The sequence below is a fragment of the Malaclemys terrapin genome, chromosome 13 (assembly GCF_027887155.1).
Source record: "Malaclemys terrapin pileata isolate rMalTer1 chromosome 13, rMalTer1.hap1, whole genome shotgun sequence".
Classification (NCBI taxonomy): Eukaryota; Metazoa; Chordata; order Testudines; family Emydidae; genus Malaclemys; species Malaclemys terrapin.
Genome location: NC_071517.1, coordinates 19,525,685 through 19,542,105, shown reverse-complemented (window position 1 = coordinate 19,542,105; position 16,421 = coordinate 19,525,685). Strand labels below are relative to the sequence as shown.

The window sequence follows — 16,421 nt, the reverse complement described above, 5'->3', positions numbered from 1 at the left end:
GTCGGATATTGCGCTCCTTCTTCGTCCTAGATTTGAAGGACTTGCAGATATGGCACTTGTCACTTATGTGCCCTTTGCCTAAACACCTGAGGCAGCTGGTATGGGGATTGCGGACGGGCATAGGCAGTTTGCAGCGATCACAGGTCTTAAAGCCTGGGGACTGGGGCATGCCCAGACCCCCAGCGGGGTGCCGTTTGGGACTAATGGAGAGTTTGAGAACTACTACTAAGAGTAACTAAGAAAACTACTAACTACGTATAACTATTTTACAGGATTTCAAAGTTCGCAAGAACAGAAAAGGAATCAATGCTAGCCAAAGCATCAGACATTCCAGCACCGTCACTGGCGATAAGAAGGAACTGAAGGTGGGTGGAACCGGCGGCACCCCTTATACCAGAGCTGGTCCCCTACAGATATTGCTGAGGGAAAAACTTCCAGCACCGGTGCATGTGGCGAGCACACATACCTAATATGGAATGGACATATCGAAGAAGAACAATGGGTTGTTTTGTTTTGTTTTAAAGCTAGGAATTTTTCAGGGACAATTGTTAAAAAAATGAAAACAAAGGGCTTTAGCAAAAAGATAGCTCATTCTCCATGCCCAGTCAGTCTTTGGCTTCTATACTAAGAGTGTGGAGAAAGGCCTCAATTTTAATTATCTGAATATATGTTAAGCCAAAGTCATTAAGATTGACTGGGTTACTGTATTATAAACTAACCCCTTCACATCAACACCCATAGCAATGATCCTCTATTATTTATTTGATTAAGCATTCAGATATCACTCAAACTATTTCCTGAATCAGATAAAACTTGTACCCCCCACTTTTTTTTTTTGTGGTAAGGACCACACTTTCTCTCACCTGCTGGAGCTTGCCTTTTAACAGAAATCTTGGAAGGGCCCCCAGGGCTAGCGAAAACCCACAACGAATCATTTCCTCTGTGTTCTGAAGTTCTGAAATATATTGCTGCAACAGTTCACCTAGAAAAATATAATTGCAAAGTGTAACCCAGCTACTGCATCATTATATTAGCTAGGCCAGTGGTCTCCAAAGTGGGGTGCGCGCACCCCAGGGGGTGCGCAAGAGGATCCTTGGGGGTGCGCGGCAGGAGGAGCACTTTTTTTTTTTTTTTTTTTTTTTTGCTTCAGCAGTTCGGGCAGGAGTCTGAGCAGCTTATTTATTTATTTGCTTCGGCGCGGCAGGGTGCGTGTGCTCAAAATTTTTTTAATGATAGGGGTGCGCGATCAAAAAAGTTTGGAGATCACTGAGCTAGGCTACCAATAGAAGAACAGGGAGGCTTGATGAAGATTCTCTTCAATTCAATAACCCTAAAATGGAAGATAGTCTGTTCTGTCAGAAAAAGTATTGATTTTACAAACATTTTAAGAGTCGTCAGTTATAGTTCTCTGAATACTATTCATGTAACAAAGTCAGTTTAGACTGATTTTTAACCCTGCTCTTTCCAAAGAGTGACACAGGTTAAGTTTATGTAATATTAACGTTTCTGCGTGTTTTGGTTTTTTTATCCAAAACCAAGGGCTTAAACAGAACTTATAATAAAGCAGGACACTCAATGCAGGCACGGAGGGACACATTCTCTTATACCCAACACAGCTTCAGTACCATAGATTCCAAGACTAGAAGGGACCACTGTGATCATCCAATCTGACTTCCTGAACAACATAGGCCAGAGGACTTCCCTAAAATAATTCCCAGAACATATCTTTTAGAAAAACATCTAATCTTGATTTACCAATTGCCAGTGATGGAGAATCCACCACAACCCTTGGTAAATTGTTCCAATGGTTGATTACTCTTACTTTTAAAAAATTATGCCTAATTTCCAGTTTGAATTTATCTAGCTTCAACTTCCAGCTGCTGGATTGTATTATACCTTTCTCTGGTAGACTGAAGAGCCCGTTATCAAATATTTGTTTCCCATGTAGGTACTTATGAACTGTAATCAGGTCACCCCTTAATCTTTTCTTTGTTAAGCTAAACAGATCGAGCTTCTTGAGCCTATCATTATAAGGCAAGTTTTCTAACCCTTTATTCATTTTCATGTCTCTTTGAATCCTCTCCATGATTCTGTCATTGCTGCTCTGATCATGGTAACTGTCTAGCCACAATTTGTGCTCGAGATTTTTAAAAATCCATAGGGCTTCCTTGAGGCACAGAGTACATTCAAGACAGAAATCCTCATCCTCCAGAACTCCGGATCTCTATACTGCAGTCTGAAGAGGCAGGGACAGTGGCCTTAACGATAATAGAGGAATGAGAAGATGCACCCAGAAACTGAGAAGAGGAACTGGCTAGATTCTAGGAAAGGGAGGGAAAAAACTGACTTGGAGAAAAATAGGATCCAACCAGAGGGGGAAGTAACATGCAGATCAAAATGAGGATAGACTAAAAAAAAGAGAACAAAGAAAATGGAGATAGGGAAGGGAGGTATGTGGAACCTTCCATCTCTGTGTTTTTATTGCATGTTGTCCATGCATAAAGAATACAATGTACTGCACACAGCCTATTGCCACAATAAACTGTATGTGTAGGCAATGTATTTCTTACTGTAGACATCGTGGACCAAATGAGATGTTCTTGACTGACCAGATTTCAGCTACTGTACCAAACTTTTTCTTAAATGAAGAGTAAAATATATGATCAAGTAAAACCTGTGTAACCTTTAACTATGCACAACTAAAATACTTCTGATTAAGAGTTGCAATTTACATAATCTCTAAAAAAAAGTTAGGTCTCAAAAATAAGTAGCTTTACAAGATATGTATTTTTTTTTTTAAGTGTTTGCAAGGGACATAGAAATCAGAATGGCTATGAAGATCAAAACAGTGAAGTTGCTACCGGTCATCTAAGGGTTAAATGATTAGGCAATATTTGCTAGAGGAAGAAAGATAGTTTGCCATAAGAATGCATTTAATCACAACTCATGACTCCATTCTGTTTTTTTTTTTTTTTTTTTTTTTTAAATCCCCATACAGTCAGCAGGTCTTAACTATTGTATCTCATCAGGAAACAGGAAACTAGCTACCTATTCAAGAGCTAACACATTTTCATATAGACATATTTATTATTTTAAAACCTTCCTAACCACAGGCCCATAATAGAGAGCCCTGAGGCCATATGCAGATACCATGCTTGCGTAGGCACTCAGTGACATCTCCTCAGACAATGGGGTTGCAGTAGCATTGCTATGATTGATGTTTATTTCAAACTGACAGTCTTAGCCGAATGATAGAAAATTCAGAAGTGACAGAAAGCAAACCAGTAGCTATTTACTGATAACTGCTAAGCAGTAATAATTACTCTACCTCCAGCAATGTGACATTACATGCCCCCTATGGATATGTGCTTAGTAAAATAGCACAGCCCATGAAGTTTCTACAATTTTCATTAAACAGGACCTGCAGCTACTGAGAGGAGATCAGAAGAGAAAAATCTCAAAAGTGAGCTGCAGGCATACAAGAGAAACAGAGTGAAAATAAAAACACAGAAGAAAGAAAAGATATAGCAGATGAGAAGTGAGAGTGCAGAGAAAAGAAAGTAGAAAATAAAGAGAAATGAAAGAAGTGATGTGATAGCAACATTACAGGCTAGTTGGGACTTTCTTGCTGTGAAAAAATTAGGTTCTGATCCACTAAAGTTTATGGTATTATTTAGCTACCACGCAGTCATGTAACACTGGCGCAATATATCAAAATCCCATTTGCTTAACCCCTCCACTGCTGCTTGGATTTAAGAATATCTATTATCATGGTACCTAATAGGAATATCTATTATCATGGTACCTATGCTGCTCAGTGGATACACTGTAGGATATAGTCTCTGCTCACATAACTTTTTCAGGAATTCTGGGGAAGTTCCTAAAAATAGATAGATTACAGATACATAGCATGTACATGTTATGGGTAGTACAGAGAAAACGATAATTTCCACAGAAATATACAAAGCTAGGCATACTGACATTTATTTTTAAAAATTGTTTACATTCTTGGAGCAATTTTTATCACCATGTGTATGGATGCCCAGAAAACCTTGGTAGATGACAGGTATTCCGATGCAGCTGCACCAATGTAAGATCTCCAATGTAGCCACTCTATGTCAACAGGAGAGAGCTCTTCTATTGGCATAATTAGACTATAACGCGTGGCAGTAGCTGTGTCAGAAGGAGAGTTATAGTGATAAAAGTATTAGCGTAGACACAGCCAGTGTAGGAACACCTCTTCCCCAAATGACATTACCTACATCTATGGAAGCACTCTTCCGTTGACTAAACACCAATGTAGACGCAGCTATGTCGGCACAAGCTATGTTGGTTGGGATGTGTTTTTTTCACATCCCTGACCCATGCAACTATGGCAATATAGCTTTTCAGAGTAGACCAGGCCTAAGTCATCTGCTGCCCTCTTACTTTACCATGTCCATTCTCCTTTCTGATTTGGACACCTTCCTATCTTCTTCTTCACACAGTCCCCTACCCTCATCTACCAAGACTTCAACAACAACGTTTATGTCTAGTCTGACCTATTAGTTCTCCTTTTTTTGACCTTCAACATTCAAACTTCCCACTTTCCAAAATGATGAAAACACTCTACATTGTCATCAGTAAACATTACTCCTTCTTTAATCTATCAATTTCTGCCCTCTGACTACCACTTCCTCTCCTTCAACATTGCCCAAAAGACCCCTATAAGTAACCGGTCAATTAATAATGAATTGTTTGAGAGGCAACAAAGTATGGTTGACATGCATTTGTTTAACAAAAACAAAAGCCCCAAAGTATATTTAATAACTGTACATTTCTTAAGTGCATCTCTCTTCTCTACCCTTTATATGTTGCTTGTATGTACGCTTAGATTGTATGCTCTTTGGGGAAAGGATTGCATCTTCCTGTAGAGGTGTGCAGTACAGCACATTCTGGGAACTACTGGAATGGAAATAAATAATGAACAATTTATTACATATGTGATATAGGAATGACAAAGAAAATAAATATGGGGAAATAGTCACATAATTCCTGTGCAAAATGTATGCAATTTAACTATCTTATTTAAATACAGGAATGTAGGAATTGCCATACTGGATAAGACCAGTGATCTATCTAGTCCAACAGCCTGTCTTTGATGATGGTCAACACCAGATGCTTAGGAGGATGGTGCAAGAAACCTGACATTAGGCAACCATGGGATACTTTGCCCCACAATGAATGTCTCACCCAAACCCCTAATAATAAGTGATTGGTTTAAACCCTAAAAGCATGAGGTTTTATATTAAACAAATAAAGCATTAACTATAACAACTCTGGTTAACCTTGTTAAACTTGCAAATCGCCATTCCTTCTTTGAATCTTGCTAAGTTTTTGGCCTCAACATCTTATGGCAATGAGTTCCAAAGACTAATTAAATGTTATGTGAAAAAGTATTTCTTTTTATTAGTTTTGAATTTGCCATCTTTCAATTTCACAGAATGTCCTCTTATTCTTGTGGTCTGCAACAGAGAGAACAAAACCTATATGCCTTCTCTGTTCCAGTCATTATTTGGTACACTTATGTTCCCCTGTATTCACCTCCTTTCTAAAATAAACATTTCCACTCTTTTCAATCTCTCTTCATGTGGGAGTTTTTCAGAGCCCTTAATCACTTTCATTGCTCTTCTCTGAGTCTCTTTAAAGTCCTTTGAATCACAAATAGTCACATTCCATCATTTCTTTTTAGAAAGATTATGACCAAAAAAAAAAAAAAAAAAAGAGATGTAAACTAGTTCTTGGGTATGTATGAATCTCTCCCTGAACTGTAAATTATTGGTATTTCTAAGCACCTTGGTTTGGTTATTAAAGGTAAAATGTTCAAATTACATGGATTTAAATAGAAGAAAGGGTATTTTCAGGAGTGCACACAAATGATGAGCATGTATACTGAGAGCAGCAATTCAAAAAGTAAATACCAAGACATTATAAACAACATTGTCCTATACACATGCAATTTTTTTCTTTCATCCCTCCAAGGCATTTTTCCATATGGAACATAGGGATGGTGTATATTAATTATATAAATATGTACATCCAATTAAGTGTACTTAAAATGGTACAGAACTGGGCTGGGCCTTCAGAATTTGCTAATCCACTGTGGTGCTTTTTAAACAACCTATTTTGCCTCCTATGAATCTCTTCTACCTGTACAACCAACATGAATAATTAAAAGACATTTGTTAATGGAAACAGAGACAATACATATGAATCATTACCCTGAAGAGCTGGATTGGCTTCTCTCTGTTCATTGATGTAATATTCATTACACAATGCAGCAAGTGCAGAGACTGCAGCTTCCTGAAATAAAATTGTAAGCTTTAATACAACTTATATTTGATAAAATATTTCTTTAAATGTCTACTCTAATATAACTGTGTCCAGAGATAGGATAATGGATAAGAAAATAGAACTGAATTTTTATATTAATCCTACTTATAATTATTTCTTTATACTATTCCCCATAACAATTATTGAAATCAACTTCTTTTTTATTTTGATTAAACCGCTTGTACATTATTCTGAGAGTATCTTTAAGCCAATGTATCCTTACAATTGTCATGTTTTCTTAAGACGACATTATGAATTATATTGATTATATAAATTGCATCCTAATAGATTATACTGATTAAAATCTAAGAAATTATTACTGACTTCTGTGTACCACGTTCTCAGTTCATTTTAGAGTTTTCTTGCTGTACCTAGAAGTGTACGATATGGGAATCTTTTTTCTCTATTCTATAATCGACATTATTTCCAGATTCATATGCAACAACTGTATTTCCTCAAAAAATGTAAAATGAACTCAGAAATAACATCTAAGAAATGCTAAGGGGTATAAAATATTTAAAATCTTGGAACCCAATATAAAGCACAGCTTTTGTCTGAAAGTCCCTCAACATGGTTACATATTTTCAGTTTAGAATGGGGATGGGGAGCAGTACTGTACACATCGACTTCCACACCTTTAGACGACTTATCTCTGTGACAGGTGCAGCAAACAATTCTGACACAGACATTGCTTGAGAAATGAATGGCAACTTTTCTCATAAAATTCACAGTAGAGCTACATTTTTTCAGCCAATAAAATAGTGATGACCAACATAATAATACAGTTGACAGCATATGAAAAGAAAAGAAGCATGTACTCTTCATTCCCTATTAATAATAATAATAATAATGATACTTTCATAATAACATAGGTGTTCTCAACTGTGAATAATAAGGACTGGTAAGACAAGAGTTTTCTCTGTCATCTCGCAATTCTACTAAAAAAAATATTTGAGATATGAAGCAGATCAGGTAACATCTTTTCAGTGGACTAACTTCTGTTGGTGGAAGGTACAAGCTTTCAAGGATGAAAGCTTGTGCCTTCAGGTCAAGAAGAGCTCTGTGTATCCTGAAAGCGTGTACCTTCCACCAACAGAAGTTGGTCCAATAAAAGATATGACCTCACCTCCGCTCTCTCAAGTATCCTGGACCCAAAACAGCTATAACACTACAAACACCTCAAAAATATTCATCAGATTTGATCCCTATGCTGAGCCAGAGATTTTGAAGAAGGAATCGTATTTATTTTAAAATTGCTGATTACTCTAAAACGCCGTACTAGGCAGGTACTTGGAAACATGAAAAATTATCTTCTCACCAACATGGAGCCATATCTTAGCATCACATAAAATACCTGGATGTAAAAACCATCGCTATTCACTGTTTACTTGCATGAAACTGCATTATATAAGTAAAGTAGATGTTCGCATGCCAAGAAAAAAGATTAACTCTCTGTCCTTGAAACATCAAAAGGCAGCCGACGAAGCCTGCACCCTAGTCAAGTGCGCCTTCACAATTGGTGGCGGAGGGATTCCCACCAGGTCATAACAGGTACGGATGCACAAGGTGATCCAGTTTGAAAGCCACTGAGTGGAGATTGGCCGACCTTTCATGCACTCGGCCGAGGCAATGAACAGTTGCGATGACTTTCTGAACGGCTTAATCCACTCCAGGTAAAAAGCCAGAGCCCATCTCACATCCAATGTGTGGAGGCGGAGCTTCTCATTGGACGCATGGGGCTTGGCGCAGAGGAGCGGCAGAAAAATGTCCTGACCCATGTGATAGGCAAAGACCACCTTTGGGAGGAACCAAGAGTGTGGGCAGAGCTGGACCTTATCTTTATGAAATACCGTGTAGAGGGGCTCGGAGGTCAGGGCCCTGAGTTCCGAGACCCACCTAGCTGACGTGATCGGGACCAGGAAGGCCACCTTCCACGAGACGTGTGACCAAGAGCACGTGGCTAGTGGCTCAAACGGGGGCCCTGTGAGACAGGCCAACACCAGGTTTAGATCCCACTGTGGGACTGGGGCCTAACATATGGGAAGAGACGATCCAACCCCTTGAGGAATCGGCCAGTCATAACATGGGAGAATACCGTGTGGCCCTGCACCGGCGGATGGAAGGCCGATATGCCGCCAGGTGTACCTTGACGGACGAGGGCGCCAGGCCCTGGGCTCTAAGGTGAAGGAGGTAGTCCAGAATAAGCTGGATCGGGGCAGTCACCGGGGAAACGCCCCGCTCATCTGCCCATCTGGAAAACAGAGACCACTTTGCCAAGTAGGCTCGGCTCGGGGGGGGGAGGGGGAGGCGCCTGCTTTCTAGGAGGATGCGCTAAACCCCTTCCGAGCACGTCCTTTCCTCTCTACCTAACCATTGAGCAGCCATGCCGTGAGGTGGCATGCCACTAGGTTGGGGTGGAGGCGGCGGCCCTGGTCCTGAGAGAGGGTCCCGTACCAATGCTGCCAGAGCCATGCCGGGGCAATCAGACGGACACCGGCCTTGTCCATCTTTATCTTTTCCAGGACCTTGCCGATCAGCGGTAATGGGGGGAAAAAGGCATAGAGTAACTGACTTGACCAGGACAGGAAAAAGGCATCAGAGATAGCGCCCTGTCCTAGCCCCCCACCGGAGCAGAACCAGGGACAGCGACAGTTCTGCCGAGTCACGAACAGGTCCACCTAGGGAGTTCCCCACACTTGCAAAAGCCTGTGCACCACCTCTGGGTGGAGAGGCCACTCATGCGGAGAGGAGACGTCCCTGCTCAAGCGATCCATCCATGCGTCCCGCATGCCCGGCAGATGGAAGGCCTGTAGGCAGATGTTATGGGCTATACAGAAGTCCCTCAGCCTGAGGCCTTCGCAGCAGAGGGCAGAGGATCGTGCCCCGCCTTGCCTGTTGACGTGGAACATCGAGGCCATGTTGTCTGTGAGGACCCTGACCACCCGGCCCTCCAGGTGCGAGCAGAAGGCCATGCACGACAGCCGTACCGCCCTGAGCTCCTTGATGGTTATGTGGAGGGTCAGATCCTGAGCCGATCACAGACCTTGGGTCTGAATGTTCTCCATACGGGCCCCCCATTCCAGGTCCAACATGTCGGACACCAGTTCCAGCGACAGGGCCCTGCCCCTGAACGGGACTCCTTGGAGCACGTTTCTCGTGGAGGACCACCACCATAGGGAGGTGATTACCGGCTCGGGCACCGTGAGGACTTTGTCCATCCTGTCCCTGGCCTGGGAGAACTCCGTGGCCAACCAGAGCTGGAGGGACCTCATCCTGAGTCTGGCGTGACAGACCACATATGTGACCCAAGAGCTGAAGGCATGCTCTGGCTGTTGTCACCGGAAACCTTGTGACCGTGTCGATGAGCCCATTCAGGGTCTCGAACCTGTCCGGTGGGAGGGAGGCTCTGGCCAACGAGGCATCCAGGACCACCCCAATAAACTCTATGCGTTGTACCGGGACTAATATGGACTTGGTGTTGTTCACCAACAGGCCCAAAGTGGTGCACGTGGACAGAAGGAGCGCCACGTGATCCCGCACCTGTGATCGGGAGCTGCCCTTGACCAACCAGTCGTCCAGATAGGGGAAGTTCTGGACCTCCCCGACGCCTGAGGTAGGCCACCACCGACATACATTTCATGAATATCCTGGGGGCAGTGGACAGGCCAAACAGGAGGACAATAAATTGGTAGTGTTCCTGCCCCACCATGAAACAGAGGAAGCGTCTGTGCCCCTTGAATATATGAATGTGGAAGTACGCGTCCTGCAGATCGAGGGCAGCGTACCAGTCCCCGGGATCCAGGGAGAGGATGATGGAGGCCAGGGAGACCATGCGGAACTTGAGCTTCACCATGTATTGGTTCAGGCCTCGCAGGTCCAAGATGGGCCTGAGCCCCTCTTTGGCCTTTGGGATAAGGAAATAGCGGGAGTAGTACCCCTTGCCTTTGAACTTCCCCGGTATCGCTTCCACCGCTCCTAGACCCAAGAGCCGCCCCACCTCCTGCTCGAGCAGAGCCTGGTGCGAGGGGTGCCCCAGAAGGAATGGGGGCAAGGGGTGGTTGGGCAGGGTGGAAGTAAACTGGAGGATGTAGCCCAGGAGATGATGTTGAGGACCCACCGGTCCCAGGTCAGCCACGACCACTCCAGGAGGAAAGCACCCAACCGACTGGAGAAGGGAAACTTTATTGAGGGTGGATCCCTGATGAGAACTGGCAGAGTGCCCCTGGAAAACCCCGTCAAAACCACCTTTTTCCTGGTTGCTTGCCCTTGGAAGACCCAGGCTGGGGGGCAGGCCGAGACTGTCTCTGTGGGCGCCTTTATAATCCCACGATTATAATTCTTTATAATTCTTATAAGCGGTCTCGTATTTTGAATGGGTTGCCTGAGCGGGAGTCTGCTGCAGCTTGAACTTTGGTTTAGCCAGAGCTGGAACACAGAGACCCAGAGTCTGGAGAGTCATGTGGGAGTCTTTCAGGCCATGCAGCTTTGTATCCATTTGTTCTGCAAACAGAGCTTTGCCGTCAAATGGGAGGTCCTGCAGGGAGGTCTGTGCCTTGCTGGACAGCCCAGAGAGCATGAGCCATGACACCCTTCTCATGGACACCGCGGAGGCCCTGGACTGCGCGGCTGTGTCCGCTGCATCCGAAGCTGCCTGCAGGGTTGCCCTGGCAGCCGCTGTGCCCTCCTCCACCAGTGCTTTGAACTCCTTCCTGTCACGTTCCTGGAGGGAGTCCTCAAACTTGGGCAGGGAGCCCCACAGATTGAACTCACAGTGGCCCAGGAGAGCCTGGTGGTTCACCACCCATAACTGGAAGCTTGAGGACAAATACATTTTTCTTCCAAATGAGTCCAGCCTCTTTGAATCTTTATTTTTTGGGGTAGGGGCTGGTTGGCCCTGCCATTCCCTGTGGTTAACCGACTCGACCACCAGGGAGTTAGGAGCAGGGTGGGTGTATAAGTATTCATGCCCCTTGGCGGTTACAAAATACTTTCGTTCCGCTCTCTTAGAGATGGGGGCACAATGAGGCCGGGGTTTGCCACAGGGCATTTGAAATTTTCACCACCCCTTCGTGGAGAGGCAAGGCCACCCTGCCCGGTGCCGAGGAGGACAGTACATTAAACAGAGAGTCCAAGGGCTCTTCCATCTCCTCTGCTTGGAGGTGGAGGCTTGATGCCACCCTTTTTAAGAGTTGTTGGGGGGCCCTAAAGTCCTCCTGTGGGACGGAGGGAGGAGGAGCCATAATCACCTCATCCGGGGAGAGTGAGGAGGCCAGTGCGGTATGGTGTGTATCCACTGGCAACCACCTGGTTGGTCTCCAGGCCCAGTGCCAAGGATGTACGTCCCACCGACTCCTTCCTCAGAGGTCTGGAAAGGGAAGCTGATGGTCCCTCTGAGGCTCCGGCCACCGAGCTAGCCCCTACCAGGGCCTCCGTCGGGGGCCATGGTGCCCACTGGTACCATTGGGCTGGCCACGGGACCCGGTGCCACTGCACCTGCTGTGGCACCGGCGGAGCTGGCTGTTCGGCCTGGCCCATCGATGGACAACTACCAAGGGAGGTTGGGCTGACATACAACCTGCCACTGTCCCTGGACCAGGAGGAGCAGTGGTGCCGGGAGCAATGCGGACCACGGGACCATGATCCCGACATGGAGGACCAGTACCATCGGTAACAGCTGCTCCTCATTTGGCTCCGGCAAGCAGACCTGCGATGACAAGACGCCAACGATCGACATCCAGGGCTGCGGAGGCAGTGCCATGGCAGGGTCCTGGAGCGGGACAACGAACTGGGACGATGTCAATGTTCATGCCATGACCAACTGCAATAGCCCCAGCGAGACGAGGAACTTTGGCGTCGTCTGCCTTGGTCCCATTGGTGTTCACTCCTTGAGGCGGAGTGGTGCCGAGAGTCTCTATCAGACGGAACCCAACCAGACAGCCTGGTGGGCGTCGAGGGCGATCCACATGGACTTTGACCTGAACGGACGCTGGGCAGCAAACAGCATCAGGAACATTCCCTCAACTGAGACCGGTACCGAGCCGGGGGTGACTACGGAGATCACAGCGGCGGCTTGCCTCTGGAGCACGGGACCAACATCGGCGGTGCTCCTGGTACCGGCATGGACATAACGTCCTGGGCCACCTGCAGGGCCTCCAGTGTGGAAGGAATCCAGACATCCGGGGAGGCCTGCTCCAAATGGGCCGGGCTACTCCATTCGACTTGAGTCGGAGGCCTAGAGGCCCGTGGGGATCGAGGGCTGCCCAACATGGGTCTAGCTTCTGTCCCGGGTTTACTCCGGTGCTGCAAGGAAGAAGCCCTCTTTCTAACCTTCTTGGCATGCCCCGTGGACGGGGAGCAGTGCCGACTAGTCGATGGCACCGAAGGGTCGCCGCACACCGACACTGCAGTGCCCGGTGCCGACTCGGGGCGACGCTCCGGAGCCAGGGTTAGCACTGACTCCATCAGAATAGCCCAGAGCCTAATGTCCCTTTCTCTCTTCATCCGAGGCTTAAACGACTTGCAAATCTTGCAGCGATCGCTGAGACGGGTTTCCCCCAAACAGCGTAAACAGTCCACATGCAGATCACTCACTAGCATAGATCGCTACAAGTGTCGCACGATTTAAAATCCGGGGCACGGGGCATGCCCTGGCCCGGGTGTTCTAGCTAAACTAAACTAACTAAACATCTAACTACCTACATGTACCATACACTGAACAAACAAGCAGTTTTGGGCATGAACTACAGCAAAGCAGGAGCAGAGCAGTTCCGAAGCACCTTCACTGGTGGCAAGAAGAAACTGGGGGGGGGGGGGTTGGGGGGAGTTCACAGCGCCCCTTATACCATGCCATGGAGGTGCCACTCCAGGGGTCGCTAGTGTGCTCTCCTAAGGGTACTGCTAGGGGGAAATCTTCCGGCACCGGTGCACATGGTGAGCATGCACACCTATTGTGGAATATACATGAGCAATCACTCGAAGAAGAATGCTACCTTCCACTCAATGTAACGTGTGTGTTTTGAGTTATATTTGCTTGCTTTACTGACAAAAACTTTTTTTTAATTCAGGTTAGCACTACGGAGTCAACAAAACTATGTTCCAGCAAGCTAGATACTATTCTGCTTCACACATCAGTAACATTTTCAGAATGATGTTAGAGGTAGAAGGAACACAGCTGGATTTTTACATCGCTGAGTTGGTAGTCCTGGTAAATTGGACAACCACATTAAATCTGATTTGAAAAAGTCATCAGGAGAGGATAATTGTGGCAGCTTTTAAAGGAATTCCCTGAGAACCCTCCCTCTGCCCCCATAATTCCCCAGTCAGCAAACTTTATTCTATACATAGCATAGATAAAGCAATCTCAAACCAGAGTCTCCTGGTATTAAGAGGGAAAGACATATGAAATGTGAAATGTCATCCTTTCTCCAATCATTGGGAAAGCAGGGCAGCAAGTTCAACACATACTATTTATAACTGTATGCATAACAACATTGCATTAAACTGCCACTACCATAATGAAAATTAAGACATACAAAATAAAACAGCAGGAAAGGCAAAGTGAAGCCCCTTAAATAAAATAAAATCAGCAAAGCAAGATAACTTCAAAGGCAATCATCAAATGGCAGACAGATAGGAGACGTCAGCATGAAGCAATACTGTCAGTAACTGCCATTGTTAGCTCATGAGTATTACTCTCTTCAAATGTGCTAATAAGAATACCTTTACAATATCAACTGTCGAAGGTGGAAAGTATCACTCAAAAGATGATTTTTGGAATTCTGGAGACTGTATCATTACAAGAAAGGAACTCCTTTAGCCAACTTAAGAGATGAACATTCAGGAATCTCTCATATCCCTCAGGAAAAGAAAATGAAACTTTCACAAGGCAAAACACACAGACCACTTAAGAGCCTACAAAAGAGTTGTCTGTTTAAGTGTGCATGCAAACAAATACAGTACACAGAGTATTAAGAGAAAAGGAGACTGGAGAACTACAGAATAAATAATCACAAAGGGGGAAATTTACAAAAGCAAAGATGATACTGCTTGGTTTTAAAGTTGTGAAAGCATTTCTGATAAACTCCACACAAGGCAATCCAGTCAGGTTACACCATTCTACAGCAGGAGGAGACAGAATTCCAAAAAGGACAAAACCATTTGTCTTCCTAGTCCTTTTAGCTCCACTGTTAATTTCTGTTTTTTTAAAACCATTAGTTCTCCTATCCCGCATCAGGAAGTGAGAACTTCTAGTATAACAAAGGCTACAATGCTGCTGAGAGCAACAAAGAAAATACATCATCAGGAATGTTTACCTTCAGAGTATTTGTTTAATAAAGCCAAAGAGGATAGAATTACTGTACCTTTATTTGCTGTCTTGCAGTGCTTGAAACAAGAGGCAGACTTCTTAAACTGTCATTTATCAACCATTGCCAGCCATCTGGAGCAGTAGAAAAGATATTCAGTATAATTTTAGTGACATAATCTTAGGTATATTGACATCTATTTATAGTGGTCAGCAATTCATTAAAAATTACTTATTTTTCGTTGCTCTTTCTAAAATAACTGAAGGTGTGAATTACAATGAATGTAGTTATTTTGTTTCAATTCACTGAATACACAAGCCATAGGGCTCTGTGTTCTTCTCCTGAGCCTGTAATGTGAGGAACACATAGGAAGAAACAATTTGTAACAACTTATTTAGGACAGATGCTGCTAAGGATCCAGCCCTTCTCAGGCCAGCTCTACACTACAATTTACTTTGGGGTAACTTATGTCGTTCTGGGGTGTGAATAAGTGGCGACCACCCTCCCCGAGCAGCGTAAGTTACGCCACCTAAGCTCTGGTCTGGAGAGTGCTGGGTCAATGGGAGAGCTTCTCCTACCCAAATAGCTACCACCTCTCGCAAAGGTAGATTTATTATGCTGACAAGAGAGCTCTCTCCCATTGGCATAGAGTGTCTTCATCAGAGGTGCTACATCAATGCAGCTGTGCCGATGTAGCGCTTCTAGTGTAGACTAGCCCTCAGTCAAAAACAATCACCATGATGCAGGATTTCGTAGGTGGGGAGTACAAAAAAAAGGGCATTTCATCAGGAACCCTCTATTTGAAGAAAAAATAATAAAGGTTACTGACCAACCCTTAATCAAGAAGAAATGCTGAAAAGGAGACGCTTATTTTCCCACTGCTAAATTTTATGATTTTCAGATACTTTTTGACAACTTTAAGAGAAAGAGGCTTGTTTGGGGGTGACACAAACAAAAATTTTCTTAGTACACTGCTAAATGCAATATCTTCAACCACAGATTTGTGTACCTTTTTGAGATTTGTTAACCTACCCTAACACACTAACATCTTGTAATCAAAACTTAGTTTCCTTGGATAACATCACTGGCTCATACTATGTAACCTTAGAGAATTATAATTAGAATTATGTCATAATGTAAGACCATTGTAAGTATCACATACCGATTATGGGATCCTCTCTAAATGGCATTTTTGAAAGTGACAACTTTTCAATTAAAGTGCAGACTGTGAGGGGGGGAAAAAAGGCAATTATATCATTTCTGAAAATAGTAACTTGCAATAATTTTGACAAAATGCAGTCACATACCAATACTGATGTAATAAATACGGTTATAAAAGAGTATTTAAAACAGAAGAGCAAAAAAATGTTGCAAATAAAAATATTCTAACATTATAGCTCAAAAATAAATATGCAACAAGGAAACTGAAATGGAATTATGCTTGTGGTTCCAACATCAAAAAAGATCTTACGCTACAGTAACTGGGGTCTTTCCAGATGTGGTAGTCCCACTGGAAGATACTTAGGCATGTGAGATCAGATTTTATTTTTAATAGCTGTGTCTGTTGGGGCCATAAATGCATTCTGTGCCTCCTCATGCTCCCATGCGAAGACAAAGAGCGGAGTGGCCAAGAATCTCTCATAGTTCCCTCACAACTCAAAGCCCATCTTGGTTGAAGACTCCAAAATGTGGGGACTGGAGGACGGGAAATGGGATCTATGCTGACTACAATATCTCAGAGAAGGA

At 44.2% G+C, this 16,421-nt stretch overlaps 1 protein-coding gene across 4 annotated transcripts in view; it reads right to left on the bottom strand.

Annotated features, from left to right (window-relative positions):
* Positions 1-16,421, bottom strand: part of TBCD (tubulin folding cofactor D) — a 256,152-nt gene that overhangs the window by 73,086 nt on the left and 166,645 nt on the right. For all 4 annotated transcript variants that reach the window (XM_054047295.1, XM_054047293.1, XM_054047291.1 and 1 more), the window contains exons 25-28: positions 15,838-15,900; positions 14,733-14,809; positions 6,261-6,342; positions 864-982 (exon numbers count right to left, since the gene is read on the bottom strand). In XM_054047295.1, the coding sequence (XP_053903270.1) occupies positions 864-982; positions 6,261-6,342; positions 14,733-14,809; positions 15,838-15,900 (341 nt within the window). The remainder of the gene's footprint in view (positions 1-863; positions 983-6,260; positions 6,343-14,732; positions 14,810-15,837; positions 15,901-16,421) is intronic.